Source organism: Neltuma alba, unplaced genomic scaffold (genome assembly GCF_004799145.2).
Source record: "Neltuma alba isolate B1F8T4 unplaced genomic scaffold, ASM479914v2 tig00012124_pilon, whole genome shotgun sequence".
NCBI classification, from domain to species: domain Eukaryota; kingdom Viridiplantae; phylum Streptophyta; class Magnoliopsida; order Fabales; family Fabaceae; genus Neltuma; species Neltuma alba.
Window position 1 is genome coordinate 259,286 of NW_021636676.1, and position 23,236 is coordinate 282,521.

General features: G+C 33.4%; 3 protein-coding genes and 1 pseudogene across 3 annotated transcripts; all 4 read right to left on the reverse strand.

Moving 5' to 3' along the window:
- Positions 1 to 754: 754 nt before the first annotated feature.
- LOC114723158 (cytochrome P450 71A1-like) lies at positions 755 to 3,256 on the reverse strand. The gene is made up of 2 exons (XM_028909314.1): positions 2,302 to 3,256; positions 755 to 1,569 (listed from the first exon to the last, which is right to left on the reverse strand). The coding sequence occupies exons 1-2, from the start codon at positions 3,250 to 3,252 to the stop codon at positions 958 to 960; spliced, it is 1,563 nt and encodes a 520-aa protein (XP_028765147.1). The 5' UTR covers positions 3,253 to 3,256; the 3' UTR covers positions 755 to 957.
- Positions 3,257 to 11,686: 8,430 nt separating this feature from the next.
- Positions 11,687 to 13,459, reverse strand: LOC114723165 (cytochrome P450 71A1-like; annotated as a pseudogene).
- A 2,582-nt stretch (positions 13,460 to 16,041) lies between these two features.
- On the reverse strand, positions 16,042 to 16,827 carry LOC114723130 (cytochrome P450 71A1-like). The gene has a single exon (XM_028909285.1). It carries the CDS (start codon positions 16,825 to 16,827, stop codon positions 16,042 to 16,044), a length of 786 nt encoding a protein of 261 aa, XP_028765118.1.
- A 4,530-nt stretch (positions 16,828 to 21,357) lies between these two features.
- LOC114723131 (cytochrome P450 71A1-like) lies at positions 21,358 to 23,223 on the reverse strand. Its single transcript, XM_028909286.1, has 2 exons — positions 22,303 to 23,223; positions 21,358 to 22,029 (listed from the first exon to the last, which is right to left on the reverse strand). The coding sequence occupies exons 1-2, from the start codon at positions 23,221 to 23,223 to the stop codon at positions 21,358 to 21,360; spliced, it is 1,593 nt and encodes a 530-aa protein (XP_028765119.1).
- Positions 23,224 to 23,236: the final 13 nt, after the last annotated feature.

The window sequence follows — 23,236 nt, forward strand, 5'->3', positions numbered from 1 at the left end:
AGATCTTATCCCAACAAAGCAAAAAGGTTGGAGGACCCATCACCAAGGCGGGGGGGCACATATAAGCCCCACCAACACACCCAAACTTTCCATGACCATCCATTTCCAATATAGAAAATGAATAAGCAAACCTTCTCAGACCGTAAATCTGAAGTGGGCATGGTCACTAATCAAAATCATCTTTTGCCATCAATCAGTTTTATCAAAAATGTTGATGACCTTGTCAACATCAACAACCAATAGTTGCTTACACTGTTCCGGTCCTAAATGTAAAACTCATTTTGTAGTATAAATTATACTACAAAATAGGTTTTATATTTAAAATCGGAGAGAGTACATGGGAATTCACGTTGCTGATGGGAGTTGGCGAATTCAATCCCACATGTAACATTTGGGGGGAAAAAAAGTTTGCTCTTTCATGCCGCAACCGCCAATTCCATCTGGTCCTTCAATTTTATAAGAAGATAATCAATCTGAGAATGATGCATTTGAACAATTGAACGGCGTTTTGATCGATCTCACCCACCAATCAATCCGCAACCCTTTTTCTTTGGTAAGAATAATCAATCTCCTACTTTTCTTTTTTTGAGGTGAAACAAGGGCATCCCAAAACATATTGAACTTGAAATTAATTTTTTTGGAGTCTGAAGCGGTTAGGGAATAGTTCTCCTAACAAATACCAACAAATACACTTCTCAAGGCTCAAACTTATATTTTTCTTTTTATGGAAATAACGCCCCTACCTTCAACCAAGTTCAATCCACTACTTTTTAATTATTCAACAACAGTGCAATTGCAGAATCACAGTCTCAACGTCGTACAACCAAACTCCAACCATACATATCTCTTGTCTATTTCACAGCGCAACAAAAAACACACTCAAACATAATGGAGCATTCATCAAGCTTTTAACTAGGAGATATATATATATATATTTATATATATATGGTTTCTGAATTAACAGCAGGGAATTGGCTTGAGATAAAGTGGCACTTTTTTGCTGACAGTTAGCCCAAACGTCTCCTCCATATCTATGTGAACAGTGACACCATTCACAGTAGGAAGCTTCCAGTCAAACCAGTACAAGAGATTAGCGAGCATGGATTCCATAGCAGCAACCCCAAACATCATTCCAGGACAACCTCTTCTTCCTGAACCAAACGGTATGAAATGGAAGTCTTGTCCTTTGAATTCAACGTCGTTCTTCTCAAATCTCTCAGGAATGAACTCTTCAGGTCTTTCCCAGAACTCAGCATCCCTTTGAATTGCCCATGCGTTTATGAACACTGTTGTTTGAGCTGGAATAGTGTACCCTCTGACGTTCAATCTTGATCTTGTTAATCGAGGAGGAATCATAGCCGTTGGTGGATGCAATCTCAGAACTTCTTTGACCACATGTTTCAAGTAATTCATTTGACTTATGTCTTCGTCTTCTACCTTTGACTTGTTCCCGACTACGCGCCTTACCTCTTCCTGGGCTTTCCGCATTTTCGTTGGATTCATCATCAGCTCCGCCATGGCCCACTCCATTGCTGCTGAACTTGTGTCGCTCCCTCCCACAAACATATCCTATATGTATACAGTATCAGAAATATTTAATTCATCATTCCCTGAGAGTAATTGAAACTTGCTTTAATTTGGATAGATATTAGAAGAACAACAACAACAAGACGAATATAAAATGTAGGAAAGAATCCTATCCATGTGTGATTAACCTCTGTTTGGATGAGAAGAAAAGTTAAGAGGAAAGAAAATGAGAGGAGAAAAAATGAAAAGAAGAGAAAATTAGAAAGAAAATATTATCACTTTTCATGTTTGGATGGACAAGAGAAAATAGAAAGGAAAGAAAATAAGTAAATATATGAATGACTAAAATATCCTTTTTGTTGTAACAAAATATATCTTGATTAAAATCAAATTAAATATCATAATGAAAAACCATATTTACATTAACATAATCATATAATTTAAAATCAAATTATCTGATAAAGATATATTAATTATCATGTTATTATATTTTAATATCAAAGAATTTTGTAAAAAAAAGAAAAAAAATAACATTTTGTGTAATGTAATGTTAAAAAAGCCAAAACAACAACTCTACTTGTTTTTCCTTTCAGTTCATTTTAGAAAAAACCTGGCTTACACCACACATAATGTTAATTATTAGCTTTCTAAATTTAATTTGCTGCAGAATGCCGAAAGCCTAAAAAATTTCTCACTTATCAAACCTTAAGCTTATATCTGGGAGGATTAAAGAGAGAGTGTGTGTGTGTGTGTTTGAGAGAGAGAGAGAGAGACCATCAGGATAGATTTGATGTCGTTTTTGGAGAAACTATAGTCAACAATGCCGTCGTCCTGGAATTGAAGGAGAATATCAAGCAAGCTTTTCCTATTGGAGGATTGGTCATTGCTTCTCTTCTTCATCATGGTCTTGCGTTCTTCAATGACGCTTTCAAAGAAATCATCTAACTCTCGAAATATGGCCTTCAACCTCGGAAGGAGACCAGTGACAGAATCAACCCAACGAAATGAAGGGAAATAATCTCCCACACTGAAGGCCATCAGGTTAATCATCACCTTCCTCGCTAGCTCTCCAATCCTTGTGTTCGCATCCGTGTTGAACTTATCCCCAAGAACACACTTACACACGATATCATTCGATGTAGCAATCAGCAGCTCACTCAAATTTACAGAATCTGCACCGCTGGAACACAAATCACGTATCTTATTCGCCAAATTCCCGGATTCTTCTTCTCTGACGCTGTTGAAGGATTGAACCCTTCTCAGATTAAGAAGTTCGTTGACACAGACTTTCTTCTTCTGTCTCCAATTTTCACTACCGTAGCTCCCAAAGCCAACGTCAGTACATCCATAGAGCAAGATCTTAGGACAGATACCTTGGGGTCGGTCTGCGATGGTAAGGTCATAGGTTTTCATAAATTCGCGGGCCAACTCTGCAGAAGAAACCACCACAGCTGGAGCCTGACCCAAATGTAAGAACATTAAAGGTCCGTATTTTTCGGAGAGGGTTCGAAAAGAGCGATGCGGTAATAAGCCTAGCTGATGAAGATTTCCGATGATGGGTAGCTTCGGTGGGGATGGAGGCAGATCCAGATTGGACTTGGATTTGCTGGTTCTAGTTCTGAGATTGAACAAAAACAGGACAAGGATGACGAGGCATGAAAAAGATAAGAGCGGGGCGTTTAACTCCAAGGGAAAGTAGTGTTTGACGAGTGAGAAGAGAGCCATCGTGATTTCTCTCACAACTTTTAGTGTTGGGAAGTCGACGATAGTGATATTTATGAAGGGATGGGTAATAGTGTATTGAGTATTTAAGTTTCATCACGAGATCGCAAGTTTTCAAATTTCATTGCACAGGTTTTCAAAAATTCTTTTTGCATGATTTTTAAGTTTTAACCAGTTATTTCAATTAATGATATTTAAAATTCAAAAGGCAATACACTAGATAATTTCTCATAATTAAGATTTTAAAAAAAACACTTGTAACTGAATTTATTAGATAAAACCCATCTAACTTATTTATTTTGTATAAAATTATGTGATAATCTAAACATCCCTAAAACCAGGACAGCGTCTTGATTTAATTTAGTGAGTTCTTACTAAAATCGGTCATGGATTATTCGATTCTTCTAGAGACCAACCATATCATGTCCGCCTGGCTTGTTGGAGTGTGTGGCTAGTAATATTAAGATTACATTTCTCTGGTAAAAAAAAAAAGAGAGAAAAAAGATTATATTAATCTTTTAATTAGTTCCTTTAATTTTTCTGGTTGTAATGTCATTATTAGTACCGATCGAGGCGTTTTGTTTGTATTAGTATACTATTACGTAATGCATTCCATTAACAAAATAATATAGAGATCAGTTCAAAAATTGCCAAAATAACCAAAATTGTCAAGTGTCAACTCATCATGTGATTATGCCAAAATATCCAAAATTGTCAAGCTGATCATGTGATCTTGCACTCTTGATATATATTTTCGGAATGTAAAATAAATTTAGATAAGTTGAATTTTAAGGGCTTATCAGAGACAGGACATTTTTTCAAGTTTAAAGAACATTTATAAAGATATTTATATATTACTTACCAACAAGATCATCACATTGGCAACAAGATTTGAACTTATGACATTGTGAATTGTGAATTATAAACTAATTTCTTACCAACCGAACAAACTCTTTTTTTCTTTCTTGACCTGATTGTTGGCTTCTCACTTAACCTTCATGTTGGCTTACTTAACTTGATAATTAATAGATCTTGATCAAAAAGAATTAGAACAGATTGAGATCCAGTTTCAATACTCATGTTGCAGTTATCAAACCATGATACTTATCATCATGGTGACATCTGTATCATTTAGATACAATTTTAATAATTTAAATTTAAAATTTTTGGCCAATAATTTGTTAAAAAAATTATTTTTTTGAAAAAATAATACTTAAAAAATTATTTTCATTTTAGATTATTTAAGCTAATTTTTTTTTTAAAAAATAATATTATTTCATTACTTTTTAAATGAAAGAGTATGTATAATCAAGTTGACATTTTTATGTGGTTTTCATTCAGACATAATGCATGTCAGGACAAGATTGACACTAGTGGAATTAACCCAAATCTTATCCAAAATCTTTGGGTGGTTTGACTCACTGTATTTTATTTGATGAAATTAGCTGGCAGACCTTTTCACACTTAACTTGCTAAACGGTTCAGTCAGTGTTTCAATATGCCAATACAAAATTTTAATATTAATAAAAATATATAAAAAGAAAAAAGATAGAAAAATGACATTTGAATATTGAAATTACCATTTGGTCACTTGAATAATAAAAATTTTCTTTTGAGCATATATGAAAAAATTGAAATTTTAAAATTTGCTAAAAAATCAAATTGTCCTTTATTCTTTTTGGAAAAAAAAAAAACCATCAAGCACTCTCACTAACTAGTTGATAGCCGGAGCTATGGTCTCGATATAGGCTGTTGAACTTTAGGTGAACCACCAGCTGTTGCGCCAAGCCAACGACCGATCACCTGCAACTATTTTCATTTTTGGATGTTTTCAAATCTAATAACGTGATTAATGAGTTCTTTAAAGCTACTACAAGTTTAGTATAACAGTTAACAATAGGCTTTTTAAAAAATTTAAAAAGTAGCATTTTTACAACTTTATAGTAAAGTGGTTAACAAGTCATGTAACTATAAACAACTCTTATAATGCCATTAATCATGTGATCAGAGAGTTTTTTGTTTTTTGTTTACTTTGAGAGATTAGTTATGTAGCATAAATAGGAAATTTTTCAAGTCTTGTTAACACTATTAACAAGTTTGGTAATTAACAAAAGGTTTTTCAAAAAATTCAAAAAATTACATTTTTACAACTTCAATAACAAGTTAACAAGTCATATAATAATATTAACAACTCTCATAATGCTAGTAATAAAATATTCCTATAAAGCTTGATATTTTTAATATTAGCTCCAAGTGAAGATTGTATAACAAAAATTTTCTCATTTATTAGACATTCATTATGATTATGAGAGTCGTTAATATCATTATATGATTTGTTATAAGAGTTATTAATAGTATTATAAGAGTTGTTAATATAATTATATGACTTGTTAAATACATTACTGAAGTTATAAAAATGCTACTTTTTGAATTTTTTGAAAAACTCGTTGTTAACTATTATACCGAACTTGTTAATAAGAACATCTTAATCATGTTACTGGACTTGAAAAAATTCCTAACAAAATAGTTGCTAGCCGCCAAAGCTTTGGCAACCGGGCTTCGAAGATTGGCAGCCCACCTAAACTCCGCTGGCCTCCCTAACTGGTGAAGGTGCTTCATGGTTTTTTTTTTTCTAAATTAAATGGCAATTAGGTCATTTTAAGCATACTTCAAAATCCCAATTTAGTCATCTATGCTCAAAGGAAAAGTTTCATTATTTAAATGACCAGATGGGGATTTTAATATCCAAGTCTCATTTTTCTGTTCCCTTTTTTTTTTTTTTAGAATGTAAGAAAATCAGACCTAAAAAAAATAGTATAATTCACAAAAGAATAACATAACTATTTAGCGGTAATTTTTCATTTCATTTGAGAACCACCAGTTACGTTCCTACGGCTCTTCACGGTCAATTTCATGGTAAAATTCCAACACACTGAGATCTAACGAATTATAACTTTTTATGTTGGTGTATTTATAAAATACTAAAAAATTATTAATACCTTTATAAAATATCAATAGTATAGAGAGGATCATACAGTTTATAGCTTATAAATGATACATATAAATATGCTAATTCTTTGCAGTTTCATTTCATGCATTATTTTCATATTTTTAATTTTTCCTGCATGTTTTTAATCATGAAACCGCGCGAGTTCCTTTGTTTTTATTCCTTTCAATACTTGTCTATTGAAATGCAAGAAAGATAACTATAATGTTTTTTTTTACTAACCTCTTGATTTGGTTATCATTTCTCTCGTATTGAACGATCGAGGGAAAAATATCTAGTTATGATTATATACAAAATTTATATTTCATTTTGTCTTTATTCTTTTTTTTAATAGAAACTGTATATCTATTAATCACAAAAGAACAAAGTCAAGGTTACAAACAGAAAAAGAGGGCTTTTTTCATCAACGTCCATCTCATATTAAGAAAGATAAAATATGATTAAAGATACAATAATTCCCTTCTATCCTACATGATAACTTGACAAAATGATCAGCTATAGAATTATTTTCTCTTAAGTGTGGTTAATTGTCACCTGCCGATTCCTAAAAAAAAAAAAATCTAGCTTCATCGAGGTCTTTGAAGGGGTGTGTAGGATCACAACCCTTATGTAAAAAATTAATAACCTCAATACGATAAGAGTAGACAAAAATATTCCTATAGTTTCTATATCAGTATTTGTATTTATTCTTTTTCAAATATCTTTTTGTATATTATATTATTGTCTATTTTTAAAAATACAATATTATTGAAATCATTAAACTGTTTGCCATGTGCGCGGAGGAATGTCAGTGGCTCAAGAAGGCTGACATAAAGGGCACCTAATCTAGGCAGTGGGAGCCCCCGTTAGATCAAAATTCCGGCGGCCTAAAAATTTGAAAGATGCCAACATTTTTTGACGTAATTTTTATTTGTTAAAAAAATATAAAAATATTAAATTGTACTATCATTTTATAATTTAATAAAAAAAATTACAAATGCATATAAAATATCACTCGGGTGATTATTTGTTATTTATAAGAGGAAATTGTGGTTCTTTATTTTTGTCAATTATATCCTTTTTAGTGTTTCATTTTTAATTCTACTATAGTAAAAGTAAAGAGAGAACGAATGAGTGAGAGAAAGTATACTATTATTTATCACTTTTTTTTTTCTACACCTCTTTAATAACAATAAAAATATTTTTTTTATCTATTTACTGCTCTTTTTAGTATATAAGAAACTCTTACAAATAATAAATAATAAATATTAGAGTGGTATAAGGAGCCCGCCCTCTTTAGAGATGGGTAAGAACCCAACAACCTAATTTTGCTGATAAGATTTGGACCAAAAAAGGCCTCTATAACAGAAATGTTATTTTTAAAACTTTTTTAAATACTTCTGTCCTAAAACAGAATTTTAATACTTGTATATTCATAGTTTCAATCTTGTTTAATTAAAAAATTTTAATTTCATAATTTTAAGTTTTTAACACATTTATTCAAAGTTGTGTATCTATTTTTTTTTTTTTATCAAAATACACAAGTTTTTGTTTGCAATGCCGCACTGCCTCCTATCCTATGCATTGCTTTTATCTATTCTTAATTTCAACCACCTACCCACTTTTCATCCATAATTTAATTAATCTCATGCATCGATTACCTTCGATTAAGGTAACCTTTTAATATGTTATATATATTCTTAATTTCAAACGCTTAATCTTAACCATCAGCTGACCATATAAATGCAATGCTTGATTCAATTATTGAACCTTGGGTTGTCCATAATGAAATTGAATATGTCAATAATGATATCAAGCTGGGAAGCGAGTCAACTAAGGCGACTCACCAAATTAATATTGTAAGAATATATTTGTTTGTGTGTGTGTATGGATTAATTAATTTAAAGCACAGACTCATTCACAAGCGACAACACACTCTAACCCAATAGAATCAACGAATCAGGTAAATAACTAGAGGCACATCTAATCTAGTTTCATACGTAAATAACAAAAATTTTAGATCATATATATCTTAAGAATCCAATGCCATACGCAAAATCCTGCAAAGGACTATATATAATATTAATTACAATTAGTCATTTCTTATACAATATCAAAGTTACTTTTAACAAAAATTATTAGTTAGGGGAGTTTGGTTTATTAGAGCGGAAGTCTTATATTTAATTAGAAATACTGGGTGGAAAAATTAACGATTTAAATAAAACATGCAATATAATGAAATATGAGGGAAGTCATTATGATAAGGACATGGGACAGGAGAAATTTGTCATGTTGTCAATACTACTATTGCAAGAAAAATAATGTCTTGCCATAATGATTGAAATACTGGTATTTTGTCATAATCATTCAAATAAAATAGGAAAATTTGGTAAAAAAAATTCATATTTGAAAACTTAATTGACTAAATGGATCTATTTTGAGCACGTGCAATTGTAATTCATGAGTGTAAATTTTTTTTTTTGGTTTTGTGTAACATATCTTCTGCTGTGTGTAAATAACTTTCACATTAATGATTATTGCACATCATTGATGATATCTTGCACGTACCGGAAGAAAAGTTGGATTCACAGATTATAGTTGTACTCACTTAAATTAATTTAGGCCATTTTAGCTGGTTACGTTTTCAATCAGAGACTTTCAACCAAATTTCCCAATAAAATATATGAGCAATGTCTATAATATGGCTAGAAACCATGTGAATGGATGCCTATTAATTATTCGTTGAACAAAATTATTATGAGATGTGGAAGAAAATGCTGAAAGTTGTTATGAAATAAAAAATAATAAAAATACATTATTGGTCATATTCTGATATTAACATATTTTATTGTATCAATTTGTATGAAACTTTAACTATATATATTAAGAGAGAATGTTATTCTAATTTTAACCCTGTGCGTGTTTGTGTGTGTGTACATGTGAACTGTTTTGGGATTTCATAGTTAGGATAATCCCTTATTCTTTTCTATTTAGGTTAACACCATCCCTTTTTATTGTTGTAATTAGTTGTGCGGGTTAATCTGCATTCATTAGAGTTATTGGGCTATCCTATTTAACATGAATAGATTGATTTACATGCATTTGTTCGGATTATTAACCTTTTTCTTGCTTAATTCTTCTTAACTTTTTCTCTCTAAACTCGAGTCATCAATCATTATGCGATATATATAGAGAGAGTCAGCAGCTGAGTTTGATTCCTTGTCATCACTACGTGCACACTATTAGTTAACACTAGCTTCCTCCTCACGAGAAATTCTTGGGTGCTCTAGGAGCACGAGTTTATTTGTGTAGAGATATACTACAACCCAAACATTTTTAATCCCACATGTCAGCCAACTATTTTGGAAAAATTGCAATAAAAGACTCTTGAATTAGCAAAATGACGAAATGGGTACTTAAATAAGTTTAATTGCTTGGAAGGACCGGGTCTTAAATCGCAATTAGCAAATCATGTATAAAAAGACTAAAATGCCCCTTTGTTATTGAAAACCGTTTATGAAGGCAACCATAAAAAATTTCATGGTGAGAGCCGTAAGAGAAGGAAGGGACGACATGTTTTGTAGCTTCTAAGCCTGAGAATCAAGTGAGTAATGTTTCTAACTACACTCTCCTTCTCTTCTTCCATCTGAGACCAAGCAATGTGATATTGTTCTTCAATTTTGTGAGTTCCATTATTAGTCACTGGGTGTTATATTTTGGGAAGGAGTGAGAGGTGAAGTTGATGATGAAAGATGTTAGTTGGAGGAGGTTGTAGTTAGTTTAAGGTGAGATATTTTTGTTTTTCTAATCTGATTATTCATGTATGATATCTGTGGGTTTGTTTACGATGGAGAGGGGTTACGATGTGAGGAATGGCAAAGTGTGAGAGGGAAAATAGAAGGAGATAATAGTTGTTAATTTGAGTATGAAGTTTTAGGGGCTGTAGTAAAGGGAGTGAATCAGAATGTTATCATTTTGAATGTTGAAGTTATAAAATTCTAATGTCAACTTGGTAATCGAAAAGGTTGTTAGTTTAAATTTTCATATGTAAATGATTGAGCTGATGGAATAAAATTATATTGAATTCAAACGTGATTTTCCTATCTTTTGCTTGTAGCTTCATAGTATTTTTCAAACCTGATTTTCTACCAATCTTTCATATTCAAATGGCTAATTGCAGAAACTAGTTGTTGTCAAAACACCTTTGATTTTTTGTTATTTGATTTACTATTGTTGCAATTTTGCCCAATAATGCTGTAACTGCAGACTTGTTATTATGATGATAGCAATATGACATGAAGTTCTGGAAATGTTAGTCTTTTGTTTATAGGCAAACAATATTAACATTTTATATTTATTAGTTCTAAATGGTAACAAGGTAGATCTATTGAATATTCTAAAGTTAATAAGAAACCCATTGTCAAACTTGTAATTTTGCTTATTAAACTTGTTTTTTTGGCTTACTTCTCTTGTCATTTGGCTTACCACTTTTGTCATTTGATAGTGAAATATTGTTAGGACCCATAAGCTGTTGCTGACTTATCCAAGGAAATGTGCCAAAGAAAATCAAGGGATTATGAGTTGATTCTATTTTGAATTGCTTTGAATTATCCTGTTGCTTTCAATTGAGAAATGAGTGGCATTATCCACTCAAGTAGGATTATATTTTACCCTTCTATTATCATTAATTTCCAAACTTTGTTTAAATATTTTATCTATGTAATTCAGCTATAAATAGGTCATTGGCCACATGAATAGATCATCAAATATTAACATCCTAACTTGGAGATTCTCCATTGGTCTATTGGCTAGTGAGTGTTCTGAGATTCTTACGGCATTTTCTAATATAAACTTTCCTTTTTCTCTTCAAATCTTTTACTTCATATTTAAGTCCTTAACTCTTGGAAATAATGTCAACTTTTTATGAAACTTAATTTCATGAAAAACTCAACTACAAAATTGTTATTTCGCTTATCACTCTTATCATTTGGCTTACCATTCTTGTTATTTTGCAATGAAATATGAAAATAATAACAACTTTATGGTTACATTTTCTTGGGAAATTAATCTTCTTCTCCGTATATTTTTAATTTCGAGGCAAATTTTTATCTAAGAATAATATCTATACCTTGTCAAGAATAGTAATTGCCAAGTTGTTCATAAAGGGAAATTGAGGTTGCTCTTTCCTGTTTCCAAACACCACCCAAGTGATATTATATTATCCCATTAGATATCAATATAATCAACCTGAGAATGAGACATTTGTCCAATTAACTTTTTTATTGAACAATTACAAGTAGCGTCTCAGAGTCTCCTGCACGCAAACTTCAACTTCATGTATACGTACAAACAGATATATGATATATATATATTTTACGTCATTTCTAAATATTAGCACAATCTTCGATGACAAGTCATAACATAAAAAAACACTCAACATGGTCATCTCATTCATATATATGGTTCTGAATTAATTAATAGTGAGGTATTGGTTGAAGATAGAGAGGTGCTTTTTTACTCGCAACCAGCCCGAACGTCTCCTCCATGTCTATGTGTTGAACAGTGACGCCATTTACAGTAGGCAGCTTCCAGTCAAACCAGTACAAGAGATTAGCTAGAATGGATTCCACAGCGGCAACCCCAAATATCATTCCAGGACATCCTCTTCTTCCTGAACCAAACGGTATGAAATGGAAGTTTTGCCCTTTGAATTCAACATCGTTCTTCTCAAATCTCTCAGGAATGAACTCTTCAGGTCTTTCCCAGAACTCAGAATCTCTTTGAATTGCCCAAGCGTTTATGTACAGCGTTGTTTTAGCCGGAATACTGTACCCTCCGAGATTCACACTTGATCTGGATAATCGAGGGGGAAGAGAGTCGCGGCTGGATGCAATCTCAGAATTTCTTTGACCACACATTTCAAGTAATTCATTTGATTTATGTCTTCGTCCTCGATCTTTGACTTGTTCCCCACTATGCGTCTTACCTCTTCCTGGGCTTTCTGCATTTTCGTTGGATTCATCACCAGCTCCGCCATGGCCCACTCCATTGTTGCTGAACTTGAGTCGCTTCCTCCCACAAACATATCCTACAATATATATATATATATCAAGAATTTTTAATCTATCACAACGAATCATTCGTTCCGTTAATACACAACCCCAGGATTTGAATACCTGGAGAATCATCCAAAGGGGCTTTGACTTGGAATAGAATATCAGAATAAAACAAGAAGAGACAGAAAGAGAGAGACCAACCATTAGGATGGATTTGAGATCGTTTTGGGAGAAACTATCGCCCAGCATGCCGTCGTCTAGGAGTTGAAGGAGAATATCGAGCAAGTTTTTCCTAATGGAGAATTGGTCATCCCTTGTCTTCTTCATCATGCTCCTGTGTTCTTCAATGACGCTTTCAAAGAAATCATCTAACTCTCTAAAGATGGCCTTTAACCTCGGTACCAGACCAGTGAGAACATCAACCCATCGAAATGAAGGGAAATAATCTCCCACACTGAAAGCCAAAAGGTTGATCATCACCTTTCTCGCTAGCTCTCCGATCCTCGTATTTGCCTCAGTGTTAAACTGATCCCCAAGAGCACACTTAGACACGATATTATTTGATGAAGCAATAAGCAAGTCAGTCAAATTCACAGAACCCGCACCTGTCGAGCACAAAGCACGGATCTTATTCACTAACTCCCGAGCTTCTTCTTCTCTGACGTTCTTGAAGGATTGAACCCTTCTCAGGCTAAGAAATTCATTGACACAGATTTTCTTCTTCTGTCTCCACTTTTCATCGTAGTTCCCAAAGCCAATGTCATTACATCCATAGAGTAAGAGCGTAGGACCAATACCCTGAGGTCGATCAGCGAAGGCAAGGTCATGGGTTTTCATAATTTCGGAGGCCAATTCTGCGGAAGAAACCACCACAGTTGGAATCTGACCCAACTGTAAAAACATAATAGGTCCATATTTTTCGGAGAGAGTTCGAAAAGAACGGTGTGGAAGGGAGCCCATCTGATGAAGATTTCCGATTATGGGTAGTTTTGGTGGCGACGGAATCCGATTCAGATTCAACTTGGATTTACTTGTTCTAGTTCTGAGAGTGAACAAAAACAGGACGGTGACGATGAAGCATGAAAGTGCTAAGAGCAGGGAGCTTAGCTCCAAGGGAAAGTAGTGTCTGACAGGTGAAAGTTGAGCCATTTGATTTCTCTCAACCTTTTGGTGCTGAAAAGGAAGACAAGCTAAGCCCTTCCAAAAAAGAAGGAAAAAAAAGTCTGCAAATATTTTTGTTTTAATTTTTTAGCAGATTAAAAATACAACAATATTTATCTTGGGTACCGATGGTTTCCCTTTAAACTTTTAAAGTTAAGCAAATAGAATTTGCTTAAATAACTCTTCCAAGACAAATCTATGAGATGATTAACAAAACAAAGTAACATAAAGATTTTTTTTTTTTTTGAGAGAAGAGAAATGAGAATTACTGGACTTGAGTCTGCCCTTATGTGCTAAGTTATTTTAATTGAGATTTTTCTAATTAAAATATAAATTAAATCAAGAATTTAATTACGATGTAATTAGGATTAATATAATTTTTGACCCCTCAAATTTGCCTCATTTTGGTTTTGGCTCTTCAAGTTTCAAACCATAAGTTTTTGGTCTTTAAAAGGGTAAAATGATCCAAGTTTTATTAAATTATAGGAATTAATATTTTAAATGAAAAAAACTTGAGGAATCAAAATCTATAGTTTGAAATTTGAGGAACTAAAACCAAAATGAGTGTACATTTGAAGGACTAAAAATTATATTAACCCATTTAATTATTAACTGATATTATATTTATTGCGATATCGTTAATTTCTTTTATTCCTTGACCTTTGAAATATGTTGCGGAAAGACTTCTAAAAATATGCGAAATTACATCATCCTAATATATATTGTGACTTAAAAGTTAAAACTATACAGAAGAGTGTCTTCTTAGCCCTAATCTTTGAGTTCTTCGGTTTTCTCTGTTTTTTTTCTTTTTTTTCTCTCTAGCCCCAGGTGGTGCTATTTGTTGTGCACCCTGATTAAAGTTTAGCAGTTTAGACCCTACCTTAACTTCAATTATTTGACCCGTACAGTTTCAATAATTCAAATTGGAACCGACCCGGTTCAGACGCTCCATCCCCTCTTCGCTATTTTATTTTCTGACAAGAATAATTTTGTCTTGATCAGATTCAGCATTTTTAACAAAAGTTAGAACTTCATATTCTAATGCGACAAAAGAAAATTATACTGCATTCAAAATAGACATAGTTTGGGAAGTTTGGTGCCTAGCTAAAAAATAGGACAAGCTCTTGACGATTTATGAGTAATTTTATTTATTGTAGATTTTATATTTTATATTAACAATAATTATATTGATAACCACTGTTGATATTATTATTAATTTTTAATTGCAAATGACATCATCACGATACAATATAAAAGATATTACAAGAGAGCTACCATCCACATAATTCATTCCGGCCAACAACATAATGTCATATTTATAAGCTTAGAAAAATTGGAATGATTAAAATTGACCCTTACAATGACATCAAGAATCCAATGCTAATCTGCTCATAGGATTTGTCGTACATGTATATTACAAACTTTGATCCATTTAATTATTCGGCAGAGTATATCATGGGTGACGATTTTAAGTTTTTAATTCGAAGAAGTTATTTATCTCTAGCTTTAGTAACTTTTCTATTAAATATTTGAAAAAATTATTGATCAAAAGTCCTTAATTAAAAAATTAGTATAAAGATACCCATGAACTCAGGTGGGTGCAACTCATCTTTAACCATGAGCAATGTCGTTTTCCATATGGTCGGAGATTAAGATCCATACAATTAAAAAAATATATATAAGGTGCTTAAATATTTCAGAAGTATTCATGAAGTAGCACCCAATGTCTAAAAAGTTTATTTTAGTTCTTATATGCTTTGAAAGTTTATCTTTGTAGCAAAAATACTCTAATTGTTATCCGCTGTTAAGTTTGACTATTAAATTATATAGTTTGATGATTATTTAATGGTCAAACTTAATAACAGATAATAGTTCAGGGTCAAAATGCTATGAAACAAAATTTTCAGGACATATAAGAGACAAAAAAAAACTTTCTTATGCTAGGTGCTCTTTTATGTATATTTCCGGAATATTTAAACACCTTATCCCATTTGAAAAAAAAAGTGTCCCAAAAAAAGGGTTGCTGATGAATCTTTAAACAAAGTTGAAAAGTACCTAATTTGCATAGTTAATTTTTTAATTAGGGACTTTCAATGAATTCTCCACTTGGTAATATTTAAGATATGATAATAAATAATATCTGAAATATAAAAAAGTAGAGTTTGACGACGCACTAGACTTTGACCTTTGAAATTGTATGTCTCTCGCAGAAACGGTTAATGTCATGAAACTATTCGTCTTACAAAAACTTGCGCACTGAGATAACGTGTGTAGAAAAAGTGAGATGAGATCTGTCTAAATTGGGGGTGGGGATTAAGAACTTGTTTTATTATATTTAAGGGATAAGAATGATAAACAGTAGCCCGCAAAATCATTTTTTAAAACTAAAATACGTCATAAGGACTTAAGGCCCGAAGTAATCAAGTCAGAAGGGAAAAGTAATCTTCGTCTTCGACTTCGTAGTTTGCCTGTAATTCGAATGAAGTTTCAAGATCGGTTGTCATACAAGCTTCCGTTATCTTATCATCTTCACATGGTGCACTATATTCCAGGTTTTGTCTGGTTATTATTCCAGGTTTTGTCTGGTTATTACTTATGATCTTCAGTCACCTGATCAAAGAACCCATCCATGGGTTTAAACGTGCCTTTAAGCTCTTGAATTTTCCCAGTGAGAACATCAACCCAACCCAACCAAGGAAAGAAATCTCCCACTACCAACTCTGCAAGATGAATCATCTCCTTCCTCGCAAGCGTCCCAAATCTCGCACTGCTCTCTGATATATCATACTTCTGTCCAATTATGCATCTGAATATTATGTTGTTGGTGGTGGCAGATATGAGGTCACTTATGTTCACAGAGCGATTAGTATCACTCAAACAAGGTCTTCGTGTCTCCTTCACCATTTCTGCAACTTCTTCTTCTCTTATGACTTGGAAAGAGTGAACCTTTTTCAAGCTCAGAAGTTCAAGCACGCAAATCTTCCTTTTCTGTCTCCAGCTTTCGCCATAAGTGGCATAGGCGATATCTTTACATCCATAGAGTAAGGTTCTGGCAGATATGTTTTGAAACCTGCCGGCAAAAACTGCGTCTTGGTTCTTCATCAGTTCTCTGGCCAAATCTGCAGAACAGACCAGTAAAGTAGGAATTCGACCGAGCTGCAACCACAAGAGAGGGCCGTGTTTCAGAGAGAGGTCTCTGAAAGAACGATAAGGAAGAGTGCCTAACTGATGAATATTGCCGATAATTGGCAATTTCGGTGGAGATGGAGGCAGATTGGGTTTCTTTTTTGTTGTTCTTGTAAGTTTAATTAACGCGAACAAGAAGGCGACGAAGCCTAGGAGATACAAGTCAAAAGTGGCATTCAGAAAAGCCATTGGTGATTATTCTAAGTATATATTGAGGGTCTTGATGATGCTAATTTTGCAGAAGGATGAACGGGACAAGGCTTAAGTGAGGAATGCAGAATGCTAGTTCATGTGTAAAAGATATATATATCTGTATATATATGTATGTATGTATATAGACACACGTGTATAGAGACATATGCACGCATCTGTGTATATATTCAAGTCATTACCATGTGGAGAAAAATCCAGGGCACCAGAATCGTGCAAATATCTCTAAAGTTTTTGTTCAAAATTATGAGGAAAATATTAATTTTTTGGATAAATATAAAAATGAATATAGTATTATAATCTTTACAACACAATCGGAGACATAAATATGTTTGAAGGGGAAAAAAACATAATATTTCATTTATTTTTATGTACCTTTGAAATAAAATCAAATATAAAAAAATCAAATATTTCGGACCGCTGATTTTTTTCAAATGAAAAATTTATCCCAGAGAAATGGCACACCAAGTCGTTTCCTCCAACCACTACAAGAGAACAAGAATTAAAAAAGAGACAAGAAAATTACAGTTAGCAATCATGTCAATGTAGAAATAGCTGCCAATAATTGCTTGAATGATCATATGCCAGAAAAATTAATCAAGTCAATAATAACATTAACGTTGAGGGTTTTTTTTTCCTCTTCTTCACAAATTTCTTATTAAAACAAAGAATAGCATAAACCTTCTTTGTTGGCCAAAAAAAAGTATGAACCTTCTTGTATCATTCCTCGCACAACATATGGGAATGGGGACCATTGCGGGGGAAAAAAAAGGTTAACAATATAGAATGATCACGATTAATACGCAAATATTTGTATTTTCTGCATCTATCTCTGCAGTGTGAATATCTCATCAAATAAAAAAAAAATAACTCTTGAGCAAAACTAGATATATAGAGGCTGATAAAATGCCCTGGTTTTCAGAGGAAAAATCCAAAACTTAAAAGGAAGTGAAGTCCTGTCATATTGCATCAACGATACTGTCAAACATTAATTATGGATAAACATCCCAAGAAGATATATGTATGGCCATGAAAGACACGCAATTGATCATACTTCCGAATTCCCAAGTGGGTTGTTGTTGTAATATGTTCCATCAAATATTACAAAGATAGCCTAGACTCAAAGCAAAGAACACTGCAACAACGTACGATATATAATAATGCCACATATTAGAAATAAGAAAAACCAAAAATTAAATGAAAGAAGAGAAAGCAGGTAGAAGTAATAAATCTCCGTACATATGGAGATAACTGATGCTTTCTTAAAAGCAAGAAAGGCAAGAAGAGGAGAGGGAAATGAAGAAGTTGTTCACACACACACATATATGTCTATATACATATGCGTCTTTGGAGGTGATATATCTGTAACGTGTCAACTCGCAAATCAACCGTTTTGTTGCAACCCTACAACATTTTTCGGTGCTGTTAATACTTGGTTAAAGATATATATGTGCACACACACACGTGTGTGTGTTTCACTATCATATTATAATTTCATGCTCATCTTAATAAATCTAAACACATGTCGTTTCATTTCCTTCTTATATAGGAGTAATTGAGCATAGGGATCAGGATCTCTGTTATAAGAAACAAATCTTCAATTACCTCTTACTTTACTGCCCTATATATAAAATGGCTGGGAATGAGATTGGGAAGACAACTTGTAACCTCGTCACTTACCTAACTAGAACTAATCATGATAGAAAAGAATAAAACCAATAAACACCCTCTATCATGGTTATTTAGAAGCAATCACATCTTTAAGGGCTAACCATATAGAAAGGCATTCTATCATGGTTAGAAAAAGAAATATCTTATCATCTGTAATTAACATACACTATCATATAACACATTCACGTACAACCCATCTTAGGAAAGATTAATCATAACTAACATGGTTATAAGATAACACGCTCCTGATTGATAAATTATAACAGCAGTTCATATTTGACCATCTCAATCGACATTAACAAAGACTAAACTTGCAAAAATTCCCATTGTCACATCATGGATCCACAAATAATCCAATCACATGCAACCTAAGGGTCTCAGGCTCACTACCAGTACTCCAAGCCAGTGTCTAGACAAAATAAACCAAACATAGAAGATGCAATATGTTCATCAAGCCAAATAACATAAAAATATGAGAAAGTCAAATAAGTTCCAAATGAATACAGTCCTAATACATGGCAATATACGAAAAGATTGTATAAAGTAAGGTCCAGAAACTATACATTGTCAGCTGCAGCTATTGAGCTTCAGGAGTCTTCTTCGAAAGTCTTGCCAATGTATTGTTTCCTAAAAATGGTAAAACAACAAAAGTGAGACAACATCTCAGTAACTAAATCCCTACCTATTACACACTAGCATGGGCTAGCGAGGTGTTAGGTGGGATACGTCAAGATGATAACGATCAATAGACATCTATTTAACATTTAAACTCACAACAACCATATAAGTCAAATATTTCCACCAATCTCATGCAGATGATAATTTCATAAGAGAAAACATACTTTTAATTTATTTAAAGATATAAATATATGTCAATAAAGATCCAATGTCATATGCATTTCATGAACCCAAATCCATCCTTATATCCTCCTTATTTTTGTTGATTAGACCCATGGACTAAATTTTTTCTATTTGACTAGTTACTTTGACAAGCTCATCACATGAGTAATATGGACTGGCCAAAGACCATAGAGTACTTGGTGGATCATGGCCCCCCTTGAAGAATTAGTAGGATGTCACAATCCCTCAAAGAACTAGTGGGACAATAATAGTGGCTGACCATAAAACTCCGTATGGAGGCCAATACCAAATGACAAGTATATAAATCTTAGTAACTCCAATCATCCCCCCCCCCAAAACTAGATGCACAAGGTTCACAGTAACACATTTATATGCATAATCAACCGAATTCCTGAATAATACCTCAATCTCAATTACAATCATTAATTTCTAACAATACAAACGATTTCAATCCTTTTCAAAATGGCATCCCACAAGACAGTTCATACAAACATAATATATGTATACAAAAATTAGTTATAAAACCACTCACCAAGTTCATACTAGAGCATGCAACAGATAAAAAATTAGTTATCTAATCTCCTAGTTAACAGTCAAATACAACACAGGCCCAACCTAAAAAACGCCACAATAGGGTTTATATCTACAAACAAAATTAAAACGTTATCTCTGTAATATTAGAGTAAACTACTCACAAAATCCTAGTCTCTAACTCCTCATCTAAAAGCTTCAACTTTTATTCAAAATTCTGGCTCAAAAGGTTTTTGGTTTAAAGTTTGGAGTGAGATCATATATATATATATGATTTAGAGTCAATTCTTAGATTTTTTTTCTTAACTTAAATATCCTTTAATTATAAGGTTATATCATTAGAATTATCAAGTTCATAACGTAGATAGGAAAAACCCCAATTTATAACTAGGTTATTCTCACTACAGAAGTTAAACCATAGATCTGACCGTTGAATTTAATTTCCTATCTATAATGATTCTATTCTCCAAATTATAACTCAATCTAATGATGAATGAATTTAAAAACACTAATTTATGATTTAGGACTCTTATCTACCAAATCTGAAGAAAAATAAGTTGAAAACGTATCGAATAACTTATAACTCAGAGATTAGATTAACAATCCAGACATTGAAATTGATGATTTGGATGTCCCAAATGGCTGACCAAATTTTGGTCTGATCCAACGGTTAGCAAACTTAAAACTAGCACTTTTCTAATACTGCCTCAGATATGTGTGAAAATTGTTTACTTACTCTAAACTCCATCCACCACCTCCTATATATAGGCTCCTCAAGCTCCTTTATTCTAGTAGTTAGTTGATGTGAGACTTTTATACCATGCTATACTTATTTATTTCTATAATATCACACGCATTCACACACACGCATTCACACACCCACAATCATGATTAATTCAAAAATAATTTGTTTATATATAAATTTCTACTAACTTGATACTAAAAGATATTTATTTATAAATTTAATTAAATTATAGGTATAAAAATAAGGATGTTACACAACTCATCTTCTTTTGATCAAAAGGAGTGAAGAAGGAAGGAAGGAAGGAAGGAAGGAAGCTATATAAGGAGGCAGAAATTTTTACTGGTGGCTTGCTAGATGGATGCATGTCAAAATAACTTTTTCTTAAAAAAAATAAGATTATAGTGTTTGAAGTATAAAGGCAATTATTATAGTACCTCTGCTCTTAATTATAAGATCTCATTTGTAGTCTACAAACGAGGTCTCATAATTAGAATCAGAGGTAGTAGCACTTTAAAATTTCATCAATGTGAACTCACTTGATCATCAACACTACTTTTACTATTACTCAGTCATTATATATATTGACTCATTTCTCTTCATTAATTAAACAAGACTCCATCCAAATAGCACAAGGGATATGGTACGGAAGATGAAATTTTCAACTTAAACACAAACCTCAAATTAAACAATGTGCGTCACATTTAATTATTTAGGTTTTCGCACATCATATCACAAGAACAAACAGAAACCGCAACATATGACTGCATCGGAAGCAAGTAGGGTTTGGGTTGAAGATAAAGTGGCATTGTCTTTTTGACGACGAGCCCAAATGTCTCGCCCATATCTACATCACACGCAGAAGAAGGCAGCCACCAGTCAAACCAATAAAGAAGATTAGCGAGTTGGTAATCAATGGAAGCAAGCCCAAAGGCCATCCCTGGACATATCCTTCTTCCTGAACCAAATGGGATATACTCAAAGTCTTGTCCTTTGAAATCAATCTCCCTCTGTTCAAATCTCTCTGGAACGAACTCTTCAGGCCTTTCCCAGACTTGAGGGTCCCTCTGAATTGCCCACGCATTCACAAACACCATTGTCTTGGGAGGAACATCATAGCCTCCTACTTCTTCACGTTTCTTTGTTCTACGAGGGATCAATAAGGGAAGGGGTGGGTGTAATCTTAGGGTTTCTTTGATGACACATTTCAAGAATTGCATTTTGTTAATATCAGATTCCTCTATTTTTGATTTGCTGCCCACCACTGTCCTTATTTCTTTCTGCACTTTTTCCATGATACTTGGATGACTCCTCAGTTCCGACATTGCCCACTCCATAGTTGTTGAAGTTGTGTCGTTTCCTGCTGAGAACATGTCCTGAAATTTATAATTAAACACCCCACTCTAAGTCTCAGTCATTTTTTATGTGAAATATCAATAAAAAATCATTAGTGAGAAGAGTTTTTTTCATTAGTTAGAAGGTTTTATATAGCCTAATAGGGTATCCAGTAAAAAAAAAATTATTACTTTGGATAAGACGTTATTTTATATGAGACATGCTCAAAGTCCTCATAACAGGGACCGAGGGGAGTACTAATTAAGTCCATATAAATTCTCAATTTCTTTGCTAAACTAATAACTTGATCTTACCATTAGGATAGCTTTGAAGCTATCCTGATCCAGCTCAAAGTGAAGTTGATGACCAGTTTGGAGAAGAATATCGACGAAGTCTTTCTTCTCATCATCATCCTTCTTCCCTGCCTTGTGCTCTGCGATCACCTCATCGGAGAAACGATCCAGTTCTGCGAATCTTCTCTTAAACTCCCTCACTTTCCCTGTCACATAATCAACCCAACTCAACGAAGGAAACACGTCTCCCAAACTTATATCCCCAAGACGAATAATCTCCCTCCTAGCCAAATTCCAGAACCTACTGCTCTCTTTTGTTTCAAACTTGTGTCCGATGATACACCTGCAAGTTATGTTGTTAGAATCTGCACTTAGCATCTCACTCATGTTCACGCCGCAACTTCCATTGCTTCTCCAGTAGGTTTCTCTTATGTTACTGATCAAATCTTGGATTTCATCATCCCTTATGAACTGAAATGATCGAACCATCTCCAAGCTCAAGAGTTGAAGCACGCACAGTTTCCTCTTCTGTCTCCAGTTTTCACCGTAGTCTGAGGCGAATATGTCCTTGCATCCATTGAATATAATTCTGGCAGCTGCGCCTTGAACTCTGTTTGCGAAATCTATGTCGCGGGTTTTCAGGACTTGTTTGGCTGAATCGGCAGAAGACACGAGCAGGGTTGGAATTTGACCCACTTGCAGCAGAAGGAGAGGGCCGTATTTATTAGAGAGGTCACGGAAGGATCGGCGGAGAAGAGGACCCAGCTGATGAAGATGGCCTATAATAGGAAGTTTTGGAGGAGATGGAGGCAGATTGGAGTATTGCTTTCCTCTTGATAGCTTGAAAGCTAACACAAGGGTGATGAAGCAGCAGAGAGACAAGTAGAGGCTTTGATTTGCTTCATCGGAAAAATGTGGCTTAAGAAATGGTTGAAAAGCCATGATGAAGCTTCGC